Consider the following 22,600-nt stretch of genomic DNA (forward strand, 5'->3'; position numbering starts at 1 on the left):
TAATTTCTCGGTAAGTAGGGCACTGCTGTTGATAATATTGCCGTTTTAGACATTGTCATGCATTGAGCTTTCACTCTGACATAAATTGTTATTTGCCTTTAGTGTCCCTTTAATGTAACCTTCTAATCTATGGTGAAATGGAATATGTGCCAACCGATTCCCGTTCACAACCTGTTTCTGTTAACGGGGTGTATTTCTACGCTTGGTTTACACTATGTAGCGCCTGCGCGTGAATATTCAGTCGTGTCTCCTCTCCGGCAGATTGTCACAGGCGTGCTTTCTTTTACGCGCAGGTGAAGCACCTGCACACCATTGCGGGAATCGGACCATTCCTCTACTGGATCACCAATTTTCTCTGGGATTTCATGTTTTACATGGGCACCGCCATCTTCATCTTGCCGCCCATTGCTTACTTCCACGCCGATTCGCTGGATTTCAACTACATTCGTACGTTTGCAAGATACGCAGGTGTAGGTGCACCCTCGCCCACACGCCCTCATGGCGTCCTTGCTACTATTCGTATTTTTAGCATTAATCCACAAGTATAAATAGCAGATTCTCCACATGCACATACGTTTTCGTCAACCGCGATTGATGATGGTGTCTGCTAGTTGTTAAGCCTGGCTGCCCAAGTCCCGTATGGCTGCTGTACTGCGCAATATCTCATGTGTTGTGTCTATACCATGGTGGTATGCCTATACTATGCCTGGGCGGTTGTGAGTTAATGCACATTTTGCCGAATTTCGTGTTTATGTGGGTGCAGGTGACACTTCAGATTGCTCGTATATCTAAGAGTATTCGTATTTACGGATATCGGCTACTTGATTTGAAGTCCGAATCGCATTAGATTTGATATTCCAACTGTAGTTAATTTCATTAACCGTGTATTACTTATACGAATAAGACTAGTGGCCAAAAAAGAGCAAGGCGAATTGCGCATAGACTGAATTGGGTCTTTTCCATAGTCATTGCCTCAATGTGCTGCGTACGTCTACAGCCGACCACTTTGCTCAAAGCAGTGGGAAGTTCGACGTCTCGGTCGGCGTGTCGCGTTTCAACACCAAACTCAAAATTTTTGCTCTAAATGAATATTGCCGAAACAAAACGCACATGCGTTTTGATTGAGCCTACGATTTGATTCTTTTTATGTAAAAATGGAACGTGACTGACTGTAGAATAACTAAATATATTTAGTTACACAGTAATTAGCGATAGCTACTAGAGCTTGCACAAAAGAACACTAATTTTCTTTCTTGAAATGTATATCGAGTACCTTAGGATTATTTTGTGTGAATTTGACACATTTTCGGACAGTCGATAATAATTCGCGGCTGAAAGGGTTACAGTATAGCTTTTATCCTCTGCTCCAGTTCATGTAAGCACATGGGGCAAATTAACCTTAATTCAGTTAGGTCCATGTCTTGAATTAATTAGGTTGGCCTGTTGGGCAAGTTGGTACATAGTCCTTCGTGATGGAATGCCAGCAGCATTAAAAGAAAGCAGAAGAAACTGAGCCAAGAAAAAAGAGACCTGTTCCTATCTCTTTTTTCTTGGCTCAGTTTCTTCTGCTTTCTTTTGGTGCTGCTGGCATTCCCTGACGAAAAACCAGGTCTTGGAGTATTGCGGCGCACCCTATAACCAGCTCTAATACGTGGTGTTCGCTTTCTCTCTCTTTTCTTGCCTCGCAGAACTCATCTTCATATTGAATATCCTACATGGCTACGCCGTGCTACCGTTCATCTACATATGTTCCTTCTTTTTCGACAACCCTGGCTTCGGATCCTCTGCGCTTGCCATCTCGACGTTTGTAATATGTGAGTAGGCAGCTTTAACTGTGCGCACAGCGCTGCCGCAATGTATGCTGCACAGCATACATTGCATAGCAGCATACATATGTTATTTTACAAATAAGGTACCATTAACCTACAACTAATGAAAGAGAATTCGCTTGCTTTTAAGTGTAGCATGGGTCCACAAGACATTTTGTTCTACTTCCTTTTTCTTCAAAGTGGAAATAGTTGCATATAATTCAAAATCTGAACTTCACTATATTTTTGGAAGGACACGTTATTTGAATGCTCGCTCACTATAGTAACCTTGAACCTACTGTTTCACTGAGATGATGATGAGATGAAAGACATAGTTGCCGACGCGGCTGGTCACGGCTGGTCACGGCTGGTCCCGGCCGCGCCCCCCGGACAGCTTCTGCTTTCTTTTGGTGCTGCTGGCATTCCCTGACGAAGAACCAGGTCTTGGAGTATTGCGGCGCACCCTATAACCAGCTCTAATACGTGGTGTTCGCTTTCTCTCTCTTTTCTTGCCTCGCAGAACTCATCTTTATATTGAATATCCTACATGGCTACGCCGTGCTACCGTTCATCTACATATGTTCCTTTTAGGGGCGAAGCTCCTTAAGGCGGCACCCGTTCGTCCCTCGTAGTCGTCGTCGTAGTAGTAGCAGTCGTAGTCGTAGTCCGTAACAAGTCTTACGCTTTGACCTCCAAGGTGGTGCCGGTGGGAGATTTTTCCTGTGCGTTGTTGAACAATAAAAATTCGCAGCGTGCGCGTTAACTAAAAGCCGAATTCTTCTGTCTCTCATTCCCCATTAGCAGCCATTGGCATGTTCCAGTAGGAAAGGTTAGTAGAAGTAGAAGTGTAAGTGTTAGCTAAAAGCCGACTTCTTCTGTCTCTCATTCCCATTAGCAGCCATTGTTTACCTCCAAGGTAGTGCCTGGTGAGATTTCTCCTGTGCGTGATTAAACAATAAAAATTTTGTTCAAAACGCCGTTGATTGATGAAATAAACCAACGAAAGACGCCAGATGTTTTGTAAAAGCAAAATGAAAGAACGCCAGATGTTTCTAAAGCAAAACGAAAAGACGCCAGCTGCTTAACGAAAGACGCCACATTTTTCTAAAGCAATGGTTTTCTAAACAATGAAAATTCACAGCGTACATGTAAAATTAAAGTGAGCTGCAAGTCGTCATAACTCATCGAACCTTTAGTATAAACGCGCCCGATCTCACGTCGGTGATGATGTACTGGGCAGAATTCACGGAAGATTCACGGTTTACCGATGAACCTCCTCAGCTTCGCCCACTCATCATCATTCACTCCGTGGATATGCTGTGATTTTTTTTCGACAACCCTGGCTTCGGATCCTCTGCGCTTGTCATCTCACTGAGCCTTTTTTTTAATGTATCTAGGCAAGAATTCCCAACACCTGTATAAACCAGTCATCTTTTGCCAGTAAATACGGTTAACAACGGCCGAACGGCCACGATAGCGCTTGACCCGTGTTTATCGAATGCATGCTGTGGATGCAAATTTTGAGACGTTCGTATCAACTGTCCAATCTTGCAACCTTGAAATACGTGGTCACAGCGCGAGCCGTGCGAGGGGATGCTGAATGGGACTGGTATTGTGATGCGGTCTATAAAGCGGGCACGACTGCTAAAGAGAAATGCTTCAGCTCTTTTATGCATCTGCGTGGTTCCCGAAAACAGGGTACTCAGCAACTGAAGAGTACTTGTTTCAATATTTGCGACCACACTAACCGATTTCTCGGCGCCGTAAGCGTTCAATGTTTGCGAAGAGTACGCGCTAACACTTGCGGCACATAACGGATGGCACCATCCTCGGCAGCTGGCGTGTCTCTACAGGTTTTGCCAGACTCAGTCGAAGTGATGTGCCGGCTGGGGTGTCAGTGGTAGTTGTACCGTCCCTCTTGCACTGGCTGCTGCGATTAGACTCTAAAGCCGCTCTGCTCACCGGCAAGTGATTGTGCCCGTGTAAAAGGGTACGAGTCGGCTTTTACCTGTATGTGTGGACGGCAAATCTGGAATACTTAGTGTGATCATGGAAGACGAGTGGCTCGCGAAACGCCTTTGCACGTGTTCTCTCTCCCCCCCCCCCCCCAAATTCACTGGGTCAGTGATCGCATCTTCATCTCGATGTAGCTGACCAGAGTTCGTCGCACCCTTTGACAACACACCTATTACGTGCAAATAGAAAGTTCACGTTGCACTTGTTGATCAAGAATGTTCATATCTCGCCATCGTTCATGTCCAGCGTCGCTTTGCTGCATGGGTGCCGTGTTCATGGAGCATTACGCGGAAACGCTGAACAACGTTCCACTCACGGTCTTTATCGAGACGATTCTCCAATCGGCGCGGCTGCTGCCTTCCTATTCGTACTCGCGTGGCATGACCAAAGTGCTGCAGTTGGCCACCGAGAATGCGGTCTGCCGACGCGGCGGAGATGACCTCGAATCTGCCTGCCAAGAAAAGACTGTTGCCTTCAAGATGTCACTGCAACAGTGCTGCAAGCGTAAGAGATTTTGCACCGTACGTGTCAGGTGTAAACGAAGAATATAGTTTTTTTTTTTTATTTGTACATTCTAAAACGTATTCTGCGGCATGAAAACTTTCGTGTTACGAAAACGAAAAATTTGAGGAGCCTTTTTTCCTGTCAGAAAAGTATTCTTCTTTCTTTCCTTTTCTCTTTCTTCCTTTCTTTCCGCCTTTCTTTGCGTAGGCACGATGCCATCTACGTAGGCGCAGTTGGCATCGTGCAATGACTCACGTTCCGGCGCCGGCCCCGGAACGTCATGCGTTCATATCCAAGCAACAATAAAATGTGGCAGCGTGATATGACAATCGATCTCGGTAAAAGATCGATGTCCTATCACAAACAGCTGATCGCCGAGAAGGTTTCGATCGAGACGGCATCAATTAATGGGAAATGGCGCATACAAATACGTACGTAGTCGGCGCACCTTTCAGGGCCGCTTCTAAAACTGACGGCGCCGTTTTTTTTTGTTTTTTTTTGCGTTCGACAGCACTGCCACCGAAATCTGCAACTCATAGCGAGCTTAAATCTTGGTCATTTAAGTAGTGAAATCATCGACACAAAAATAAGCCTAGAATAGGGAATAAAATCACTAATTTTTTTAATTGCTTCTCCTTTGCTACGCGTGCAGACATCGCCGATCCTGACCCTTATGGTTACGCAATTGGCCCTTTGGACGTGCACTGGTACTCGGCATTCTACGAGGTGCTCACCCTGTTTCTGGAAGGGCCGCTGCTTTTCGGTCTGCTAGTATTCGCCGACTACTACTTGCTGCGCCATCTGGACCGAAACTTGAGCGCGCCCGAGGCCGAAAACAATCTGCGCCTCCTAGTCCCGCCGGCAGAGCAAGGAGTCGCCCCGACGTTATCGCTTTCCAAGGTACAAATAGTTTCCAGTTTCCCACGTTGAACTGACAGTTCTCGATTTCGTTGAATTACTTGTATCACGACCACCGAGTAACACTCGTGTGTCTCTTCCAAGCACTTCCGGTCGAGCAGGCGCTTCCGGTTTTCTGAATATTAAAGGGACACTAAAGGGAAGCAATGAGTCGGTTTCGATTATTAAAGTGTGCTCTGAGAACTCTAATGTCGTTAATTTCACTCTCGTAAGTTTAATAATAAAGGAGTAAGTCAAGGTCAATGTGCCATTTTCAATTTTCACGCGGAAATTTCCGCGCGTGACGTCACAGATTTCAAAAAGTATTGTCGTACTTCTTCGACATTGGCTCAACAAAATTATCTGAAACTTGGTATGTTAACCCTATCAACCCTTAGAGGTCAATGTAATCCGTTTTTTTTTTTCCTGATTAGGAACTACGTATACCCTAGTAGACGCCGCCAAAGTCTATGACGTCACGGCGTTTAGCCCGGGAATTTCGAACTGGCGTCGCCACCCGCACTTTCTTTTTGCGCGTTTTCTCGCTTACCAATCGTCTTCTCGCGGCAAGCGCGGTGATTTTGGAATTGTGAAAAGGTAATTTACTAACAACAAAAAAATCGTTTTTTTTTTGTCCCTTTAGGAAAAAGTCTTGTAAAAACCCAAAACTGCAGCGAAATCGATGGTTCTGGTTTAAATGAAGAGTTACGTATGATATCTGAGCATACGTTCACTTAAAATAAGGGCCAGTTAACTGTCGGAATAATTAATGAAAATTAACTGAAAGAGCAGGCGCTTTTCTTGTGAGCAGCTGGACTCATTGCGGCCCCTGGCGGAGCACGTTTCAACAACGCGCTTCTGTCTACGTGACCTCTGAGATCCGCTTTGGTGGCGCGACGAAACGCCAAGTTAAATCGAGGGCTACACCGGGGCACTCAAACCCCGACGTGCGAGTACCACTACCAGACACCTATCAGCCAATGATTAAGGTCGCCTCCAAGTTTTTTTCTGCGTGGGCGCGCTCCACCAGCTGCGCTGGCTCCATTTTTTATCAACACCTCCTTATCTTCGTGAGGGTACACGCGCTCCACCAACTGCGCCGTTTCCATTTGTTTTGTCCGTATTTTTAGTCCGTTTTTGTCTACATAGAGACTCAGCCTAAAATCCGCCTTCTGGGAACGCATGGGCTGGCGGTAAACAGCTTCGCTGTTGAGACACTCCACTTCAAATCTGTGTCATAGAACCAAAGCACAAGGCTTGCTCTGAAGGGCACATGCAATGTTTAATAATATAATATTATCTGGGGTTTAACGTCCCTAAACTACAATATGATTACGAGTGACACCGCAGAGGAGGGCTCCGGAAATTTCGACCACCTGGGGTTCTCTAACGTGCACCTAATACTAAGTATACGAGCCTGAAACATCGAAAATGCAGCCGCCGCAGCACGTGCAATGTTTGTGAAAGGTCATTTGGCACCTTTCACAAAGCCTCGGCGCTCCATATACAGGGTGTTTCAAGAAATGTGTTCAGTATTTTTTAAAAATCACAGAAAGGAGGTATCTGCGTGCTACCTGCGGCGTTACCTTTACTGTGGGAGAGGGCATTTTGAGATGCGTATAAACATTAATTACGGCAGTAATTATAGAAATTAAGAAAATTAACTTTTTAACCAGTGGAACTAAGTGGTCGAGTCAAATGGGCGAATGGAAGCCCTTCCTGAGAATAGCCCATAGTCGCTTTGAAATTTCTGAAAGGCGGCCACTGGTATTCACCGCGGAGCGATGAAATCTGGCTCATTTTGCTGGCGATACCGAAACCTACGCACCAAAAAGCGCGTCTGCCATTTACTGCGGAAACGCCCTCAGTGACGACACTGTTTCCCTCGCACAGGGAGAGAGAGGAGGATAAGCGAGCGCCGTTATCATCCGTTGATCTAAATACTTCGTTTCGTCGCAACGCTTTCCTCCTTCGTCGTCCCCCCCTCCCCGTGCGAGGGAAACAATGTCGTCACTGAGAGCGTTTCCGCAGTGAATGGCAGACGCGCTTTTTGGTGCGTAGGTTTCGGTATCGCCAGCAAAATGAGCAAGATTTCATCGCTCCGCGGTGATTACCAGTGGCCGCCTTCCAGAAATTTCAAAGCGACTATGGGCTATCCTCAGGAAGGGCTTCCACTCGCCCATTTGACTCGACCACTTATTTCCACTGGTAAAAAGTTAATTTTCTTAATTTCTATAATTACTGCCGTAATTAATGTTTGTACGCATCTCAAAATGCCCTCTCCCACAGTAAAGGTAGCGCCGCAGGTAGCACGCAGATACCTCCTTTCTCTGATTTTTAAAGGGGCCCTGCAACACTTTGCGAGCATGCTCAAAAAGCGCTGCCGATCGGTAGTCGAGGCTCCCGAGAACACGCGAGCCAAATAATATAGCGATGTGCACGGCCTGGAATTTATAATGAATTCTCAAAGTCAGCTGAAAATCGCTCCCTCTTCTCTCGACAAATGATGTATTAGTCCGCAAAATATGACGCGATTGTCGGCAGTTCCACCATTGGCTGTTGTTATAATCACGATAACACCCTCATTATTACTTTTGTTGTTAATTTTGAGTTCAATAAGTAGATAATATGTATGTTTATATTCTGTTATCGCGTTAAAAACACCGAACAAACATTAATATTAGCACTTCCGGTCTCGCCGACAGCTCGTCTGCTCGTAGTTGCGTGGTTCCGTTTTCTTCGCCATGCGCAGTGCCGAAAACGTGAATATTTCTGTGCTTTTGACCATCGCCGGTTGCCGTTGAGAGTGGCAGCCGTTCGAGTGTTGCCTCGTCAGCTGGGAACTGCATCGTCGGCACGTTCTCACGACCGACCGAGGCAGCCGTGCAGCATGTCTCCGATAACAATGCTGATGTCCGGTAATGGCGGCGCTTCGGGTCCGTCTGCCAGTGCCGTCTTACGAGGCGGTGTATCGGAGTATGGGCCGAAACCGATCTCAGCTGTCATTCGTTCCAAACGAGCGCGCAGGTTTGCTTCCATGGTTGGCAGAGCAATGAAAACACTACGGCGTTCGAGGTGCACACCCAACATTACCAAACCGACGCGCAGTTTTCAAGCACGCGCGATACACATCGGCTCCGCTCGACGAGAATATACGAGAACGACGCAAGCCGACCGGAAGTGGCGGCACAGACCACGTGGTTGCGCCCAGACGTCAGAGAGAAAAAAATGAAAAAATTTCCGCCGGCGCTCTTGGGCGGAGCCTCGCTCGTCTGCGCTCCCTCCCTCGAGTCGCTGGCTAGCTCTCCGCGCGCTCGCGGCGTTGAGTTGAGGGAGAAGGCTGCGGAACGTGATCTCTATAATTTGGTAACACCACTTATGGCGAATTCCACTGGTCGAGCCAGAGCAAGTTTTCTTGCTCCGCGTTCGAGAATCTGCGTTCCACTGGTCGATTCGGAGCAAGTTCGCGTTTTCCACTGGCAGATTCGGAGCAACCCACTCTGCGACGGAGCGTTCCGAGTTGCTCCGTCTTGCAGAGGTGGATTTCGCCGGAACTCCGGCAACGCAGTGACGTCATTTCCGGTACAGTCGGGCAACTCGGTTGTCTTCAGCGTGTTTAAGGCGTGGTCTGATCACCCTGTGCACTTGTTTACATTCCTAAAATGGCGTTGTTTTATTCTGCTGGGCGAGCTTCTGGTTTGCTTCTTGCTCTGAGCGACAGCGAGAGCACGAGTTCTGACGGTAGTAGCACCAGTGATGACGACGATCCGTACGTGCTCTGCGAAATGATGCTTAAAGAAATGTTCCCTGACCCGCTGTGCGCACGCCCGAAGATCATCGGCTACATCGAAGAAGAAATTTCCATGTGCTCGTCCATATTTGTCAGCGCAACACAAGAAAATGGCACGCGTGCTTTAGCCACCGCGGGGCCGAAATGCGCGCTTTGCAGCGGCGACCCATGGAAACGCAAAGAGCGGAAGCAGAAATAGTTCCCGGGGCCAATTTACGTGACGTATGCATAAACAACTTCCGGAGCGACCTCAGGCCATTCACGTGTTCCACTGGCAGATTTCGCTTGGTACAATCCGAGTGCTCGCTCCAGGATTTCGGCGGCCGCTCCGGATCTCCCAGTGGAATTCTCCATTAGACTTGACGGATTCGAAAAATTTTTGCGGTATATGACTCGTGAAGAGTCATACGTCAATAATGAGACTATTCCAATATAACTAAGAAAGGTGTTGCAGGGCCCCTTTAAAAAATACTGGACACATTTCTTGAAACACCCTGTATATTTAGAAGATGCCTACCAGAGGTCATTTCAAGCCCGACGTTCTTTGCGAACCTGTCCGTGTTTTCGTGATCGTACCTACTGCTTTGTGCTGCTGAAGCTCTCTTGCCGAATATGGGTCACACTGCCACAGGTCTAGCCATGCCAGCCATACGGATGGTGCATGACTTCCGCTATTTCACTTCTAGACAGCCGACGGGGGTTTTTATCGTTCCGGTGTCCACTTCCGGTCTCCACGTTCACTACTCCTTTTCGCTTCATGTCTGCGCTTCACTTCCGGTTACAACGTTTCTAGGGAAATCCTGTGAGGGAACCTCGGTCATAAATAATTGTCAACCCCATGGACGGCACACCCTGGTGCAGAAAAGCACGTGGAAGTGGTCCAGGAAGACGCATCTCGTTGTGAGCATTGCAGCGTTCCCAAAAGAAATCACACCATCTCCCGCTGAAGAGGACCATGAGGCGATGCGAAGCAGCGTTTCGGCATGTCGAGCCCGCGTCTCAGAGGGGGAGGGGAGAGGGGGAGGGGAGAGGGGGAGGGGAGGAAATTGGAGAGGGGAAGGGGGAGGAGAAAGGGAAATGGGGAAGGTGGCGTGGAGAGGGAAAAGGGAAAGTTGAGACGGGGAAGTGGAGAGGGGGTACGGGGGGAGAGGAAGGGGTGGAGAAGAGGTGTGGGGAGGGGAGGTGTGTACAGAGGGCTTGCGCATGCGCAGTAAGGGTGGTCACGCCGCACACCACCACCGGATTGAACTCCGCCATAAGATGTTTCGCATCTAAAAAAGGGATGGGCTAAGGAGGTTCGCTGCAAGTAAATTGTGACAATGCGCGTTTGAACTGCCGCAATTTTTGTCCCTGTTGTGACGTCAGTCGAGTGGCCTGCGTGCGTGCTCACAAGCTACTGATGCCTGCGCATGCGCCAAGAGATAGCGTGTATATACATGCAGGCCACAGTATCGTGTGGGCGGATATTCTGCGTTGTACTTCTTGTGTTGAGGCTGCCAGTGTGCGCCTCGAGAAAATACGTTCTACTATGTGCCCGATATCATGCTACAACAGTCCCCACGGAGGGAAATACGTGCCTTTCTGCAACAACTGCTTTCCAAGTCAGACGCCATCCTGGCGGTTCCATATCTCTAGCGTATCCAGTATATTTAATACAATGTATTATTCGTTGGCCGAAAGAGTATGAAAATTAATTGTAAATAAATTTAGAAGCGCATATACCGAAAATACAGGCTCTTCTTGTGCTAGAATTTCTCTTGTATAGGTACAGACTAACGTTTCAGACATCTTGAATGGTTCTTGTATTCCTGACTCAAACACTTGAAGGACGCTTGAGCTTCGCCTTCAAGAGTAGAACGCGATAGCATAATCGGGCCCCGCGCGCATCGCCTTCTCAACTGCTAGCCTGACTTCGGTTCTCGGTGCATGCCTCAACCGTGCCGTAAGGAAACGAACGACTGCGCGCGAAACATTGGTCGTTTCAAACGATCCTTGAAATTCTATAAGTACAGTAGGTGCCCACTACGCCATAATTCTTCCTTTTTCGAATCAGCGAAGGGCCCTCTACGCGTCCGTAAGGCAACACGCGAACCTACGCAGCTGCTCAGTTCGTTGATGTTTTTGTTGCTGATGATGACAAAATATGTCTGAGTGCTTCGTAATGGGTGGGCCTTTAAAATACCCACTCAGTGCGCAATTCATATGTTTTGACGCCCGGCGCGATTCTACGTTTCTGGCACGAAATATTGCATCCGTTAAGGAGACTCCTTCCATTACATGACATTATATAGTGTTTTAAATGCGAAGAGAGACAGAAGCTACTTTATTAATTTTAAATGCGAAGCATTTCTTCGCGAACCTAAGGCACTTTGAGCGTTTCTATCTATCTATCTATCTATCTATCTATCTATCTATCTATCTATCTATCTATCTATCTATCTATATATATATATATATATATATATATATATATATATATATATATATATATATATATATATATATATATATATATATATATTTATCTATCTATCTAGCCGCCTCAGTCTGGGTGCTCTCGTACTCCCCTCCTTAACTTAGTGCAGACCAATATTGGCATGGGAGGGTAAGAGAGTTTGACTAATATGACTGTCTGGTCATGACATAAATAACCTGTCGCGTACGTCGTCAAACCCTTTCCTCCAGAGACATGTGGCACATACCTGTATACCACAGGCCGGGGTATAAGGGTATGCGCCACAGGTGAATGAAAGTTTATATCTACCAAGGAACGGCGAGAACAGACATTGGTAACTGATATGCGAGAGCGTTAAAAAAACCGACACCGGCGGCGTTGAACCGAAGAATGCAAAGAATAAGAAGTAGGATCCTATCAGGAGTCGAACCCAAGCATTCTGCATGGCAGTCTGGTATTCTACCGAAGAGTCATGCCAGGTCTCGAAACAGCTTTCGAAAAAGACCCTTTGCAGGCGTATGTCGGTGCAACGTCAATTGTGGTTTTAGTGCTGCCTATATAATTTTATAACAAAGTAATTAACACTAGACGTCTACTCCTATGATACAGGCGTCACGTCGGGTTAACGTCAATTGTGGTTCCAGTGTTGGCTCCGCTTTTATAGCAGTCTAATAAACATTACATTTGTATTCCTATGATTCAGCAAACTAAATTGAAGCGTTGCTCGATCCCGGAGGAATGCGCTAACCAAACATACGTATGACATTCGCATCATCGCACTGTAGCGTGCACTTCGTTTCGATAACACAGACGTCTGCGCTCTAACGTGAGTGATGACACTACGTCAGACCATAAGTTACCATATGGACGTCAGTGTAATCGGTTCTAAGCCTCTAAGCCAACGATGTGCGCACAAGTCCTCCATTTACAAAAACACGTCGATCCACTTCGTAACGCTTGAATCAATGCCAAAAAATGCAGCATAGAACTACTGGCTGCCTGCTTCGCATGAAATCGATTCCCACAAGGCGTGGGATATGGGGAATTTTTTTTTCGGGAGCAGTTTCATGCAATAGCGCCTCATGGATTCCACCAACATGTGGTTACAATACTTAAGGCTCATTCACACCTGCGACTAACACCGGTCGCGCGACCGTTCGCGACTGGCGGTCGAAAAGCGACTCAAAGCGACCGATGTTCACACCTGCGTGCGACCTATATGCGTCGCCATATAGAGTTCACGTCTGCTCGTATACAGCTCGCATTGCCGTTGCCTCGTAAAATAGGCTCACATCCTGTTCTTGCGCATATGATTGGTTGAGAGGTTTGCGACTGCAGTCGCGCGACTGAAAACTCGAGCAGCAAGCGACTGAGTCAAAGCAGTCGCTTTGCGACCAAAACGGCCATTTGCGAACGTTTGCGACCAGTCGCTTTGCGATTAACTTAGTCGCGCGACCGTTGCTAGTCGCCGGTGCGAACGAGCCTTCAGAAGAATGGCTGAACACTTACCAGTTCAACTTGAATGTCACCAAAACTAAGTTTATTATATTTCATGCTACCAATAAACCACTTCCTTCATCCCCTCCACTTTTATTCAAGAAACAGGTATTGGAACGTGTCTCTCAATATAAGTTTCTTGGAGTGCAATTTCAGGAAAATTTGCTATGAACACCACAAGGCAGAATTTCTAGCGAGCAACATAGCCAAATCAACAGGTATGCTAAGCAGATACCGGACTTTGTTACCGAAGTCGTTAAAACGCTAATTATACTTTTATTTAATTCATTCGCGTTTGCACTACTGTGTTCTGATTTGGGGAGTTACGTCTCAGTCTAATCTTAATAACCCGTATCTTATGCAAAAAAGAGCTGTTAGTTTCGTTCACAACCTGTCATACTACGAACACGTATCTTCATGTCTTTCATCAGGCCACATTCTTGGCATTCGTGAGATATACCGCCAGCGTCTCGCTGAGCTTATATTTACGGAGTACAAAAATGACACTCAGTGATTTTTTGCAACCTACACGAACAGCATGCGAAACTACAACTTCAGGCATTCTGCTTTTTTGAAACCAAAAACAGGCACTACCTATGGTCAGCAACTGTTAAAATAGCAAATCCCTCATCTGTTAAACATCCATCCGCAAGTACTGCAAGTACTAGCCTTAGTAACAGATTCTTCTTCCATGTCCACTTTCACAAAGAAATCGAAGATGTACTTCCTTGGACATAATTAGTTGTTTCATTTTCCTTATAACTTGAACCCTTAATTTACGTACCTAATTTATATTGTGTAATAGTGTTATATACCTGGTTTTTTCATGTATGAATGTCTGCATATATGTTCCCATTAGAACGGCGGTATTTATATTTATATTTGTATAACTACTGTTCGCTTTTATTTTCATGTGCTTTGTAGTGATACATTGGCATTCTGTTATCCATTTTAGTTGTCTTGTTATGTTATATTTCTTTAACTTTTTTTTTCCTAGTTAATCATATGTTGTTCTACTCGTGATTTTCTTTTTTTCCAATGCAGTTGCGTTGTGTGACGAATGTAAAGGGTGGTGCTTGAGGTCTAGTCAGGCGACTCATAATGTCGCCTTTAGTCTCCTGCACCACGACAATCATGTATTGTCAAACAAATAATAAAAAAATAAATAGATAAAACACCTGCTGGCCACGCAGACGGCCTGTGTTCGATTCTCACTCGAACCTAAGATTTTTTTTATATATTCGTTTGCATTTTGCAACTTTCTCAATTTTTCGGCCACGGACAAGATGATGATTTTTCTCTCACAACCAACCACGCCGACACCGACACCGCCATTTCTGTGAAACGAGCTCTTTAACGCTATCGCGTTAAAATGTACCCTCATAATCATACAACAATGCTATCGCGAGCTAACCTTCTGAGTGCACATGCAGTATAGTATTTGAAACTTCCAACCTATGATAGGTGTGCAGAATTTGTCGATGTCAAGAACTGTAGAATTTCCCGCATAATGCCAAAGTTACTTAACTTTTTTACAGGATTTTAGTTCGTATATTGGCTACAACAAATGTTCTATCACTGTTACGTTGTCCTTTCACACATCGCATACCGGGACGACGTATAAAGGCATGAACACCACAAGCAAAATATTGAAGCACGTTGTAGATCGTTCATTTCCGTTTAAGCTTTCTGGCATGTGACAGGACCATAACTGTGTCCACTTGCTCAAATTGATAAGCTCTCGTATGGACAGTGACTGCACGTTGAAAACATTGCGAAAGACGACAAAGCTGTAACAATCGTAAACATGGGATTGTTCACTGTATTTTAATTTTACTAAACCAAGACGAACGTTTCTGTGTTAAGGTGCATGAGATGCACCTTACGGCAATAGACATATAAAATGTAGTGGAACGTAGCAAACGTTGCAATAGAAAACAGGGAAGACACAGTGAATATGAATGCATTTCCATACGAGACGGTTATTTCTGGAAAACACAGATTATAACGGAATTCAAAGGTTAGCGTACATTTCCACAACCGAAAAGCATGTGAGCACGATAAGGCCACTATCTCAAATTTTGCCCTCTGACATCGCTTTGCACCGCTACGTTTTTGTCCAGGTTATCCTGACGTTTTCAAATTGAACTGCGTAGTACGGCTGAAGGTTTTCTTTTTTTTTTCTCCAGATAGTTGCTGTTTTGGCACTGCCATGAACACAATCGTATTCAGACGTCTTCTCTTTTTTCTTGGTTACTTCGATCGTACTTGAAGACCAAGCAGCACGAGGACACGGATGTTGTGAACGAAGACAAACTGGTAGCGAACCTTGTCCAATGTCCGCCGAAGCCTTCGCCAGCAGAACAGGCTACACCGAGCCAGCCTTCCAAGCCGCCGCCCCAGATACGCATGCAGGCACAGAAGCAGCTACAAACACCATCGCCGGCTCCAGACAGCACACGGCCTGCCATGGCGGTGTACCGCCTCCACAAGGCTTATGGTTACCTGGAAGGCCACACTGTGCTGCAGGTAAACATCGTTCTCTAGTTGAAACAAAAAGAAGCCACCAAACTTATGCCGGTTTCGAGCTTTCAACTGTTGACACGATTACTATATCAGACGTAGCAACGTACGGTTTCAACGCTCGCACAAGGAACTATTGCAAATACTGGTTACAGTTTGAAAACTCACGCGTGAAAGAGTAGTTCTATAAAGACAAAAAGGTGAAAGAGAGAAATTGTGACGTTTCGATCAAGGCATTTTCGTATTTGTCGTAAGGCTTCACCTTATGAACTACGAGTTTTTATTTGTCTTTCTATTCAGAGCTCACCCTATAAGTCATTGCTGTTAGCTTTGTGGCTCATTTTGTTGCATCGTCCTTTGAGCTGCACTTGCAGTAAGAATGCGAGGTAAATTTATATTGTTTAATAACTGTTTACTAAGCAAGAAGTTTATGCCCGTTCTTTGCCCATTTCACGTTATAACCATGGTGTTGCAGTCACTGCCCGAGAGAAATAATAACAGAGGTTAATGCGTATAAAGTATATGTTAAACGATGAGCTGGGCCTAGACATTTCGCTCGCCAGTGATGTCGAACATTTAACTACGTTCTGCTCAGCGGACGCTATGGGAACTTGACTGATAGGCAGCAACCGAAAGTGGACTGTGGGGTCAGTTAACCGCCTTTAAAAATCCCGTTGAGCCATCATAAAAGCCACGCTAGGTGCGGTAGGCCCAGTGCGATTTGGGCATCACGTGATTGAATGCTTTATGATACAAGATTGACAAGATTGTTGTACACTTCTTGACATCATTCTATCGCCTGATAAAATAGTATGCGGTTACACACTAAATATTTTAACGGCGCTTATTTGCCTCATCGCTAATAACCCCATGGTTCAGGGGCGAGATAGAATCGTACGCAGGATCAAATACAATTTTCTTATTTACGGGCTATTTGATGCAACTAAAACTCATGATAGCCGCAACATACGACATGATAGGTATAATAACTGAATTTTCGGAGCAATCACTGCCTAACTCCGGTGTCTGACATTCGTGTGCACGCCAGGTTTCCAGAATAACCCGTCTTCAATGACACCATTCCTCAACGCGCGCGCAGTAAAACTCCTTAAAGCTGTAAAGGTGAGGGTGCTTCGCATGGCACAAGTGAATCCCCTTAGGGTGTGAAAGTCCTTAGTGTTGATGAACACTTGACACTACAGAGTGGAACCGAGCTTGAAGCTGTTCTGCACCGGTGCAGGGCCTGAGCTTCAGCGTCCGCTCGAGCGAGTGCTTCGGCCTTCTTGGAGTCAATGGCGCCGGAAAGACGACCACCTTCAAAATACTGACCGGCGAAATCCTGCCGCACGAGGGCGACGCCTACATTGGCAACGTTTCCGTCGTACGAAATGTGTACGAGGTAGGCATGACGAGGCCGTGCAATCCGTTATGCATAGTTACACGGGGTCGCGTTTAGCGGCAATAAGTCATGGCCACGTTAAGTGAAAGCTGCTAATCAGCAAAAAAATCACACCATCTCCCGCTAAAGGGGTCCATGACGCGATGCGAAGCAACGTTTCGGCATGTCGAGCCCGCGTTTTAGAATGGGAGTGGAGAGGGGAAGGGGAGAGGGGATGTGAAGAGGGGGAGGGGTGGGGAGATGGGAGAGGGAATGAGAGAGGGTGAGTGGGGAGGGGAAGGGGAAAGGGAGAGAGGAGATAGGGAGGGGAGAAGGGAAGTGGAGAGGGGGTACCGGGGGGAGTGGAGAAGAGGTGTGTGGTAAGGAGGTGTGCGCAGAGGGCTCGCGCATGCGCTGTAAGGGTGGTCACGCCGCACATCAACACCACTACCACCGGTTTGAACTTCGCTATAAGATGCTTCGCATCTAATAAATATTTGCGGCCACTCGAATGTATGCCAGTGGCTCGCAGTCGCCATTTTCTGCGAAGAAGCGGACACGTTATAAGCGCTCATGACAAAGAAAAAATGGTTTTTATCTGCAACCAAATGATTTGAGGTTATTCGTCCGATATGCGGCGTGTCATATTGCAGAGTTATTGCGACTCCTACGGTATCGGCATATTTCCTATTCTTAGCATTTCTGTTCTCATCGGTCCCGATTTCAGCCTATTTTTATTTGCAACCCCCTTCCCTTTATTCGTTCTCCTACGCTACGTTAACGTCACATAACTATTTGAATTTCTGTCGGTCGTCTTACAGGGGACGACTGTTTGCGATAAAGCAAATTCTTTCCGTTTTGTGGAATTGAATACTAGCGACGTATACCTTTCCTGCTTTTCTGTCTTAGTTGTTATCGCCTTCCTCATAGGGAACTTTATACCAGTATAAATATCGCTCGAGAATCTACAACATCACCTGACACGCATTCTTAGGGAGCTCGTACGAGCGTACCTGGTAATAAATGATGCACTCAAGTGGAGAAGTTTCACTTGACCACAGCATTGCGATCTTGCTTCAATACGAGAAAAATATTAGCGTAAATTCACGCATGAAATAAACGCTGGAGGGAGGCCATGCCCATGACCTTGTTGTTTATCTTATAGATAATGATCTGTTTTAGGTAAACGCTTCTATTGAAGTACTGTCTTCACCTGGGCATCAACGTACTACATGGTACCAGGATACAGTATCTGTACCTGACGAATGAAAATATACCATAAGCGTAATACTATGATATTTTTATGCTGAGCAGTTCCATCCCTTCCTACAGCTCAGTAACAAATGTATGGACTTTTAAGCGGAGCTTTTATAACTCACAAATTTCGGTGGCAGCGTTCTTACACGAGAAACCCTGCGTCGGCGAGCCTACAGAGATGCGGTCCTCGAAGGTACGCGATTTATGCTAAGAAAGAAAGAAAGAAAGAAAGAAAGAAAGAAAGAAAGAAAGAAAGAAAGAAAGAAAAGAAAGAAAGAAAGAAAGAAAGAAGAAAGAAAGAAAGAAAGAAAGAAAGAAAGAAAGAAAGAAAGAAAGAAAGAAAGAAAGAAAGAAAGAAAGAAAGAAAGAAAGAAAGAAAGAAAGAAAGAAAGAAAGAAAGAAAGAGAGAAAGAAAGAAAGGTACGTCAGGCACCAAGCTTCGCTTGCTCCGTTTTCCCGACAGGGCAAGGGATCCCGAATTCCTAAGCTTCAGCCTGTGTGTCAGTTCAGGCACGTTCGTAAAATTCGTTCAGAGAATACATTTCTCACAGAACAGCAGAGCACCTACTACAGATAAACTACCACATCAAATTTAAGTACCCTACCTGCACCTGGGCCTCTGACTCGCATTAGAGGGGTCTACCAGTCGGGTGTCGATTGACAATCACGTGTGGGGGCTGATATTCAGTGTCACGACTGCCGGGCATGCTAACTACGTAATAATTTTGGCATTAACGTATTTTTTCCGCTTCTTAATTGCACCTTTTAACAGCGAATACGTGGTTCTCTTGCAAGCAAGGCATAACATACGTGCATCAGTTTAACAACGTTGTTGTACCTCGTTGGCACATAACTTCGCGCCATTGTGTTTACTAGCGCTTGCATATACACTTTCAAAGGGAAGCACATTCGAGGCACAGTCGCTAACGCTATCCGCCCATCGCAACAGTTTCAGGGCTTCCTCGGCTACTGCCCGCAAAGCAACGCCCTGCTGGATGCGCTGACGGGCATTGAGACGCTGATGCTGTACATCCGGTTGCGTGGTATTCCGGTCACCAAAGAGTACGTGGACACGTTACTGGAGATCTTCAGCTTGGATGACATTGGAGATCATCTAGTCTCCACGTACAGGTATACATAGTGCTCGCTGAATACTGTGCCTTATTACCGTCATTATACTTTACCCAGTTGGCCTAGCACGCCCCATCGTCTACAGAAAAGGAAACAAAGAAAATTTGGGAGGGGCGAAGCATGCAGGGAAGGGTGTTTCAGCTCCACTAATGTGAAACCTGATGAGGGGCGAAGCATGCAGTTTGCGCCGCGCCGGTGTTTCCCGCAGGAAATTTTTTTCTCTTTACTGCTCTAATCACCAACGGTCCACTAACGCACCATCACTTTGCAGACAAGCTTCAAGAAGTGGTGTTTGAAGTAGATTACTTTACCGTAGAGATGCACGTTTGTGTGTCGGGTTTTAGATAAACTTGAGCGCCTTGGTAAATTTCGTCGGGGATTCTGACACCGCTGCTAAGCCAAACATAATGTTTTAGGCAGTAACGACAAACATTTGACTCTAAATATGTATAGTATGGACCGGTGGCGACTAGTGGGATTTACCCAATTTTTGTGGAACATACCCGTTTGTGGTGGACCGTGACGACATGACATGACATGCTGACAAGGCGAGACCCTATAAGGTTCTTCGCCCCTAAAACATGGCTCATTCCTCCGTAATAAGAATCGGTATAACACGAATGTGAAACGTGTCTTCGCAGAAGTAGTTGATTGTTTCTTGTGCATTAATAGATGAGAGCTTTTACAATGTCTATTGTTGTTTGGCCGCTATAGCACCGTTTGACGTGGATGCACCTACGTTGACGCCTAGTGGAACATCTCCATCCCGACGACTAACGTAAATGATCATGAACAGGGGCGTAGCCAGAAAAAAAAGTTTTTTTTTTTTTGGGGGGGGGGGGCAGTTCAATCCTACTTTTTGTATGTTCGTGCGTGCGTTTGTATGTGTGCGTGTATATATACGAAAGCAAAATTGAAAATTTTGGGGGGCGCGTTGGAACCGCCCCCCCCCCCCCCCCCCCCGCTTGCCTGCGCCCCTGATCATGAATAAACCTTTGTGGTAGCTGAAGTCGCAGTCACCGCTGTCACCGATAACCTGTTCTATCGATCTGCCTGCGCGAAGCAGCCTTTGATAATTCGTTGGCGGCAGTCACGCGGTATGGTTATAAAATTGCGCGCTTTAAAGAAAGGCCGGAACAAATTAAGCAGGGGAGTTATCCTAACATAGACTGAAAAATTCGACGTTTCTGAACAAGCGCTACACCTTTTGTATTGAAAACGTTTCTCTAGAGTTACTATTTAAACAGTTAATTAAGCAATCTTTCTTAATTTCCGAGCTTGGCGGATTGGAAAAAATATTCTGACGTGCTCTATATGGCTCAATACTGCACTAATTGGAGACGCGTAGCGCCTATGCTTAATTTTTTATTACTTGGTGCTTTTTAGCTGAAACACCCTGTAGGCCGTAGCAACTTCGTTAAAGATTTCTTTCTTAAAGAGGTCATGAAGCACCCCTTGGGCTGATTGAAAAAACACATCCTGCGGAAAGCTGACACGGCTATGAACTGCTCTGCCAAATATTACAGTCGTGCGCGCCGCGTAATGGCCACAAGCGGAGCGCGAAGTTGCCATTTCCCCAGGCACCCTCTTTTCAAACAGAGGCCGGTTCTCACCAGGTTCTCACTCTCGTCGGTGGGCGGGGCGCCTGTCCGCTGTACGTCGCAAGAGACATAGCATGCTTATTGGCCGATAGCCGACGTAAATCGAGAGCGGCGTTCGGATCAGATGCGCTTCTTGCCGCGGGGTGCCGCCACTTGCCGGCGCCGCACTCCTCAGTACACGGTAGCCGCACTCGCGCAAGCGAATCACAGCGGGAGAGCGATCGCGTTTCATGACGCGCGCTGGCGTAACTTGTTTCCCCCATGCCACCCCTCCCTGTCTAGCTTCCAGTGCGCTCGTCGGCACGAGAAAAGAGAGAAAGCGCTGGGAGCGTGCGCCAAACCCCCGTAACTCCGCTGATTCTTGACGGATTCGAGAAATTTTTGCGGCAATCGATTCGGGAGGCAGTGCACTCCGATACTGAGGCCATTAGATCATTACTTGGAAAAGTGGTTCATGACCCCTTTAAGGCATAAATTCACACATCGGTTCAACATACAACTTTCAGAGTGTCGAATCATGTGGCTGTACAATGGCACTGGGGCTATTTATGCAGTGGTTCAGATAAGATTTACACGCGTTACTTCCACATGCATGTGCAGCGCAGGAAACCGGCGCAAGCTGTCCCTGTGCGTATCGCTGATCGGCATGCCGAGGATGCTTCTGTTGGACGAGCCCTACTCCGGGTTGGGAACCCTTTCGCGGAAGCGAATCGTCCACTACATCAGCTCGCTGCAGAAGCGCACAAAGATATCCATCGTGCTCTCCTCTCACAGGTAAGCGACTCGAGCTAATCTACACGTGGTGGGATCGAAGAGAGTAGCCGATGCTTGTCAATATGATTTACCGCGAAGGTATTTCTAGCCGGTATTCGCGAAGGCTTCTCTGACGTCATTTCCGTCGTGGAAATGATGTCATCGAAATGTCAGAAAAAATTAAGGCAGCTTCCCACTTGGGGTGCCAAGCCTGAAGGAAGTGCGGAGCTGGGCAGCCTTCTTTATCTTCGGTTTTTACTTTCTTTACTCCTCTTTCTCTTGGTCTTCTTCCACTTTTTCTGCCTTTTTTCCTCTCTTTATTTCTATTTATTTCTTCATCTCTCTTTATCTGTTTCTTTCTCTTTCTTGCTCTTTATTTTTCTTGTATTTTTTCACTTTCTCTCCCTTTCTACTTCTCGCTTGCTCCCTCTTTTTTTTCCATTTTCATACGTGGTTTTGCCTGAGTTACGCCAAGCGACGACAGCATACCACAGCCCGGGCCCCTAAAGTGCTCCGCACTTACCATCATGAAGGCGCTCGACGAACAAGCGGAAGATTTCTCCTTGACGCCAGCTCGCGCTCACTTATCAAGGCTCTCGAAGAACAAGAGGAAGAAGACTTCTATGCTATAGATGGCTACGCTAATCGTGGTTTTGCCTGCGTTACTCCAAGCTATGACAGCATACGATGACAGCATACGACAGTGTACGACAGGCCGGGACCCTAAAGGGCTCCGCACTTAAAATAATGCCTGTTCAAGTGCATCCTTTATGACGTCATTTCCGTCACAGGAATGACACCAGTAAAGATGCACATGAACAGAAAAAAAAATATTTAAAACAAAAAAGACTGCTAATTCTTGCAGCTCCACCAGAGAATCGAATCCACAACTTCTTTAATCTCTTTAGTAATGTGTACATACTACAACCCCAACGAGGCTATTTCAAAAATAGGAAACAATAGCAAGGGCCAAACGAAAACAAGCACACA

At 46.2% G+C, this 22,600-nt stretch overlaps 1 protein-coding gene across 1 annotated transcript in view; it reads left to right on the forward strand.

Annotated features, from left to right (window-relative positions):
* The window catches only part of LOC119385741 (phospholipid-transporting ATPase ABCA3-like), a 43,397-nt gene that overhangs the window by 17,306 nt on the left and 3,491 nt on the right, over positions 1-22,600 (forward strand). The window contains exons 9-16 of the mRNA XM_049414085.1: positions 294-447; positions 1,689-1,814; positions 4,071-4,358; positions 4,981-5,228; positions 15,242-15,496; positions 16,731-16,889; positions 19,075-19,256; positions 21,458-21,631. Of these exons, the coding sequence (XP_049270042.1) occupies positions 294-447; positions 1,689-1,814; positions 4,071-4,358; positions 4,981-5,228; positions 15,242-15,496; positions 16,731-16,889; positions 19,075-19,256; positions 21,458-21,631 (1,586 nt within the window). The remainder of the gene's footprint in view (positions 1-293; positions 448-1,688; positions 1,815-4,070; positions 4,359-4,980; positions 5,229-15,241; positions 15,497-16,730; positions 16,890-19,074; positions 19,257-21,457; positions 21,632-22,600) is intronic.

This window comes from Rhipicephalus sanguineus, chromosome 3 (assembly GCF_013339695.2).
Source record: "Rhipicephalus sanguineus isolate Rsan-2018 chromosome 3, BIME_Rsan_1.4, whole genome shotgun sequence".
Taxonomy (NCBI): domain Eukaryota; kingdom Metazoa; phylum Arthropoda; class Arachnida; order Ixodida; family Ixodidae; genus Rhipicephalus; species Rhipicephalus sanguineus.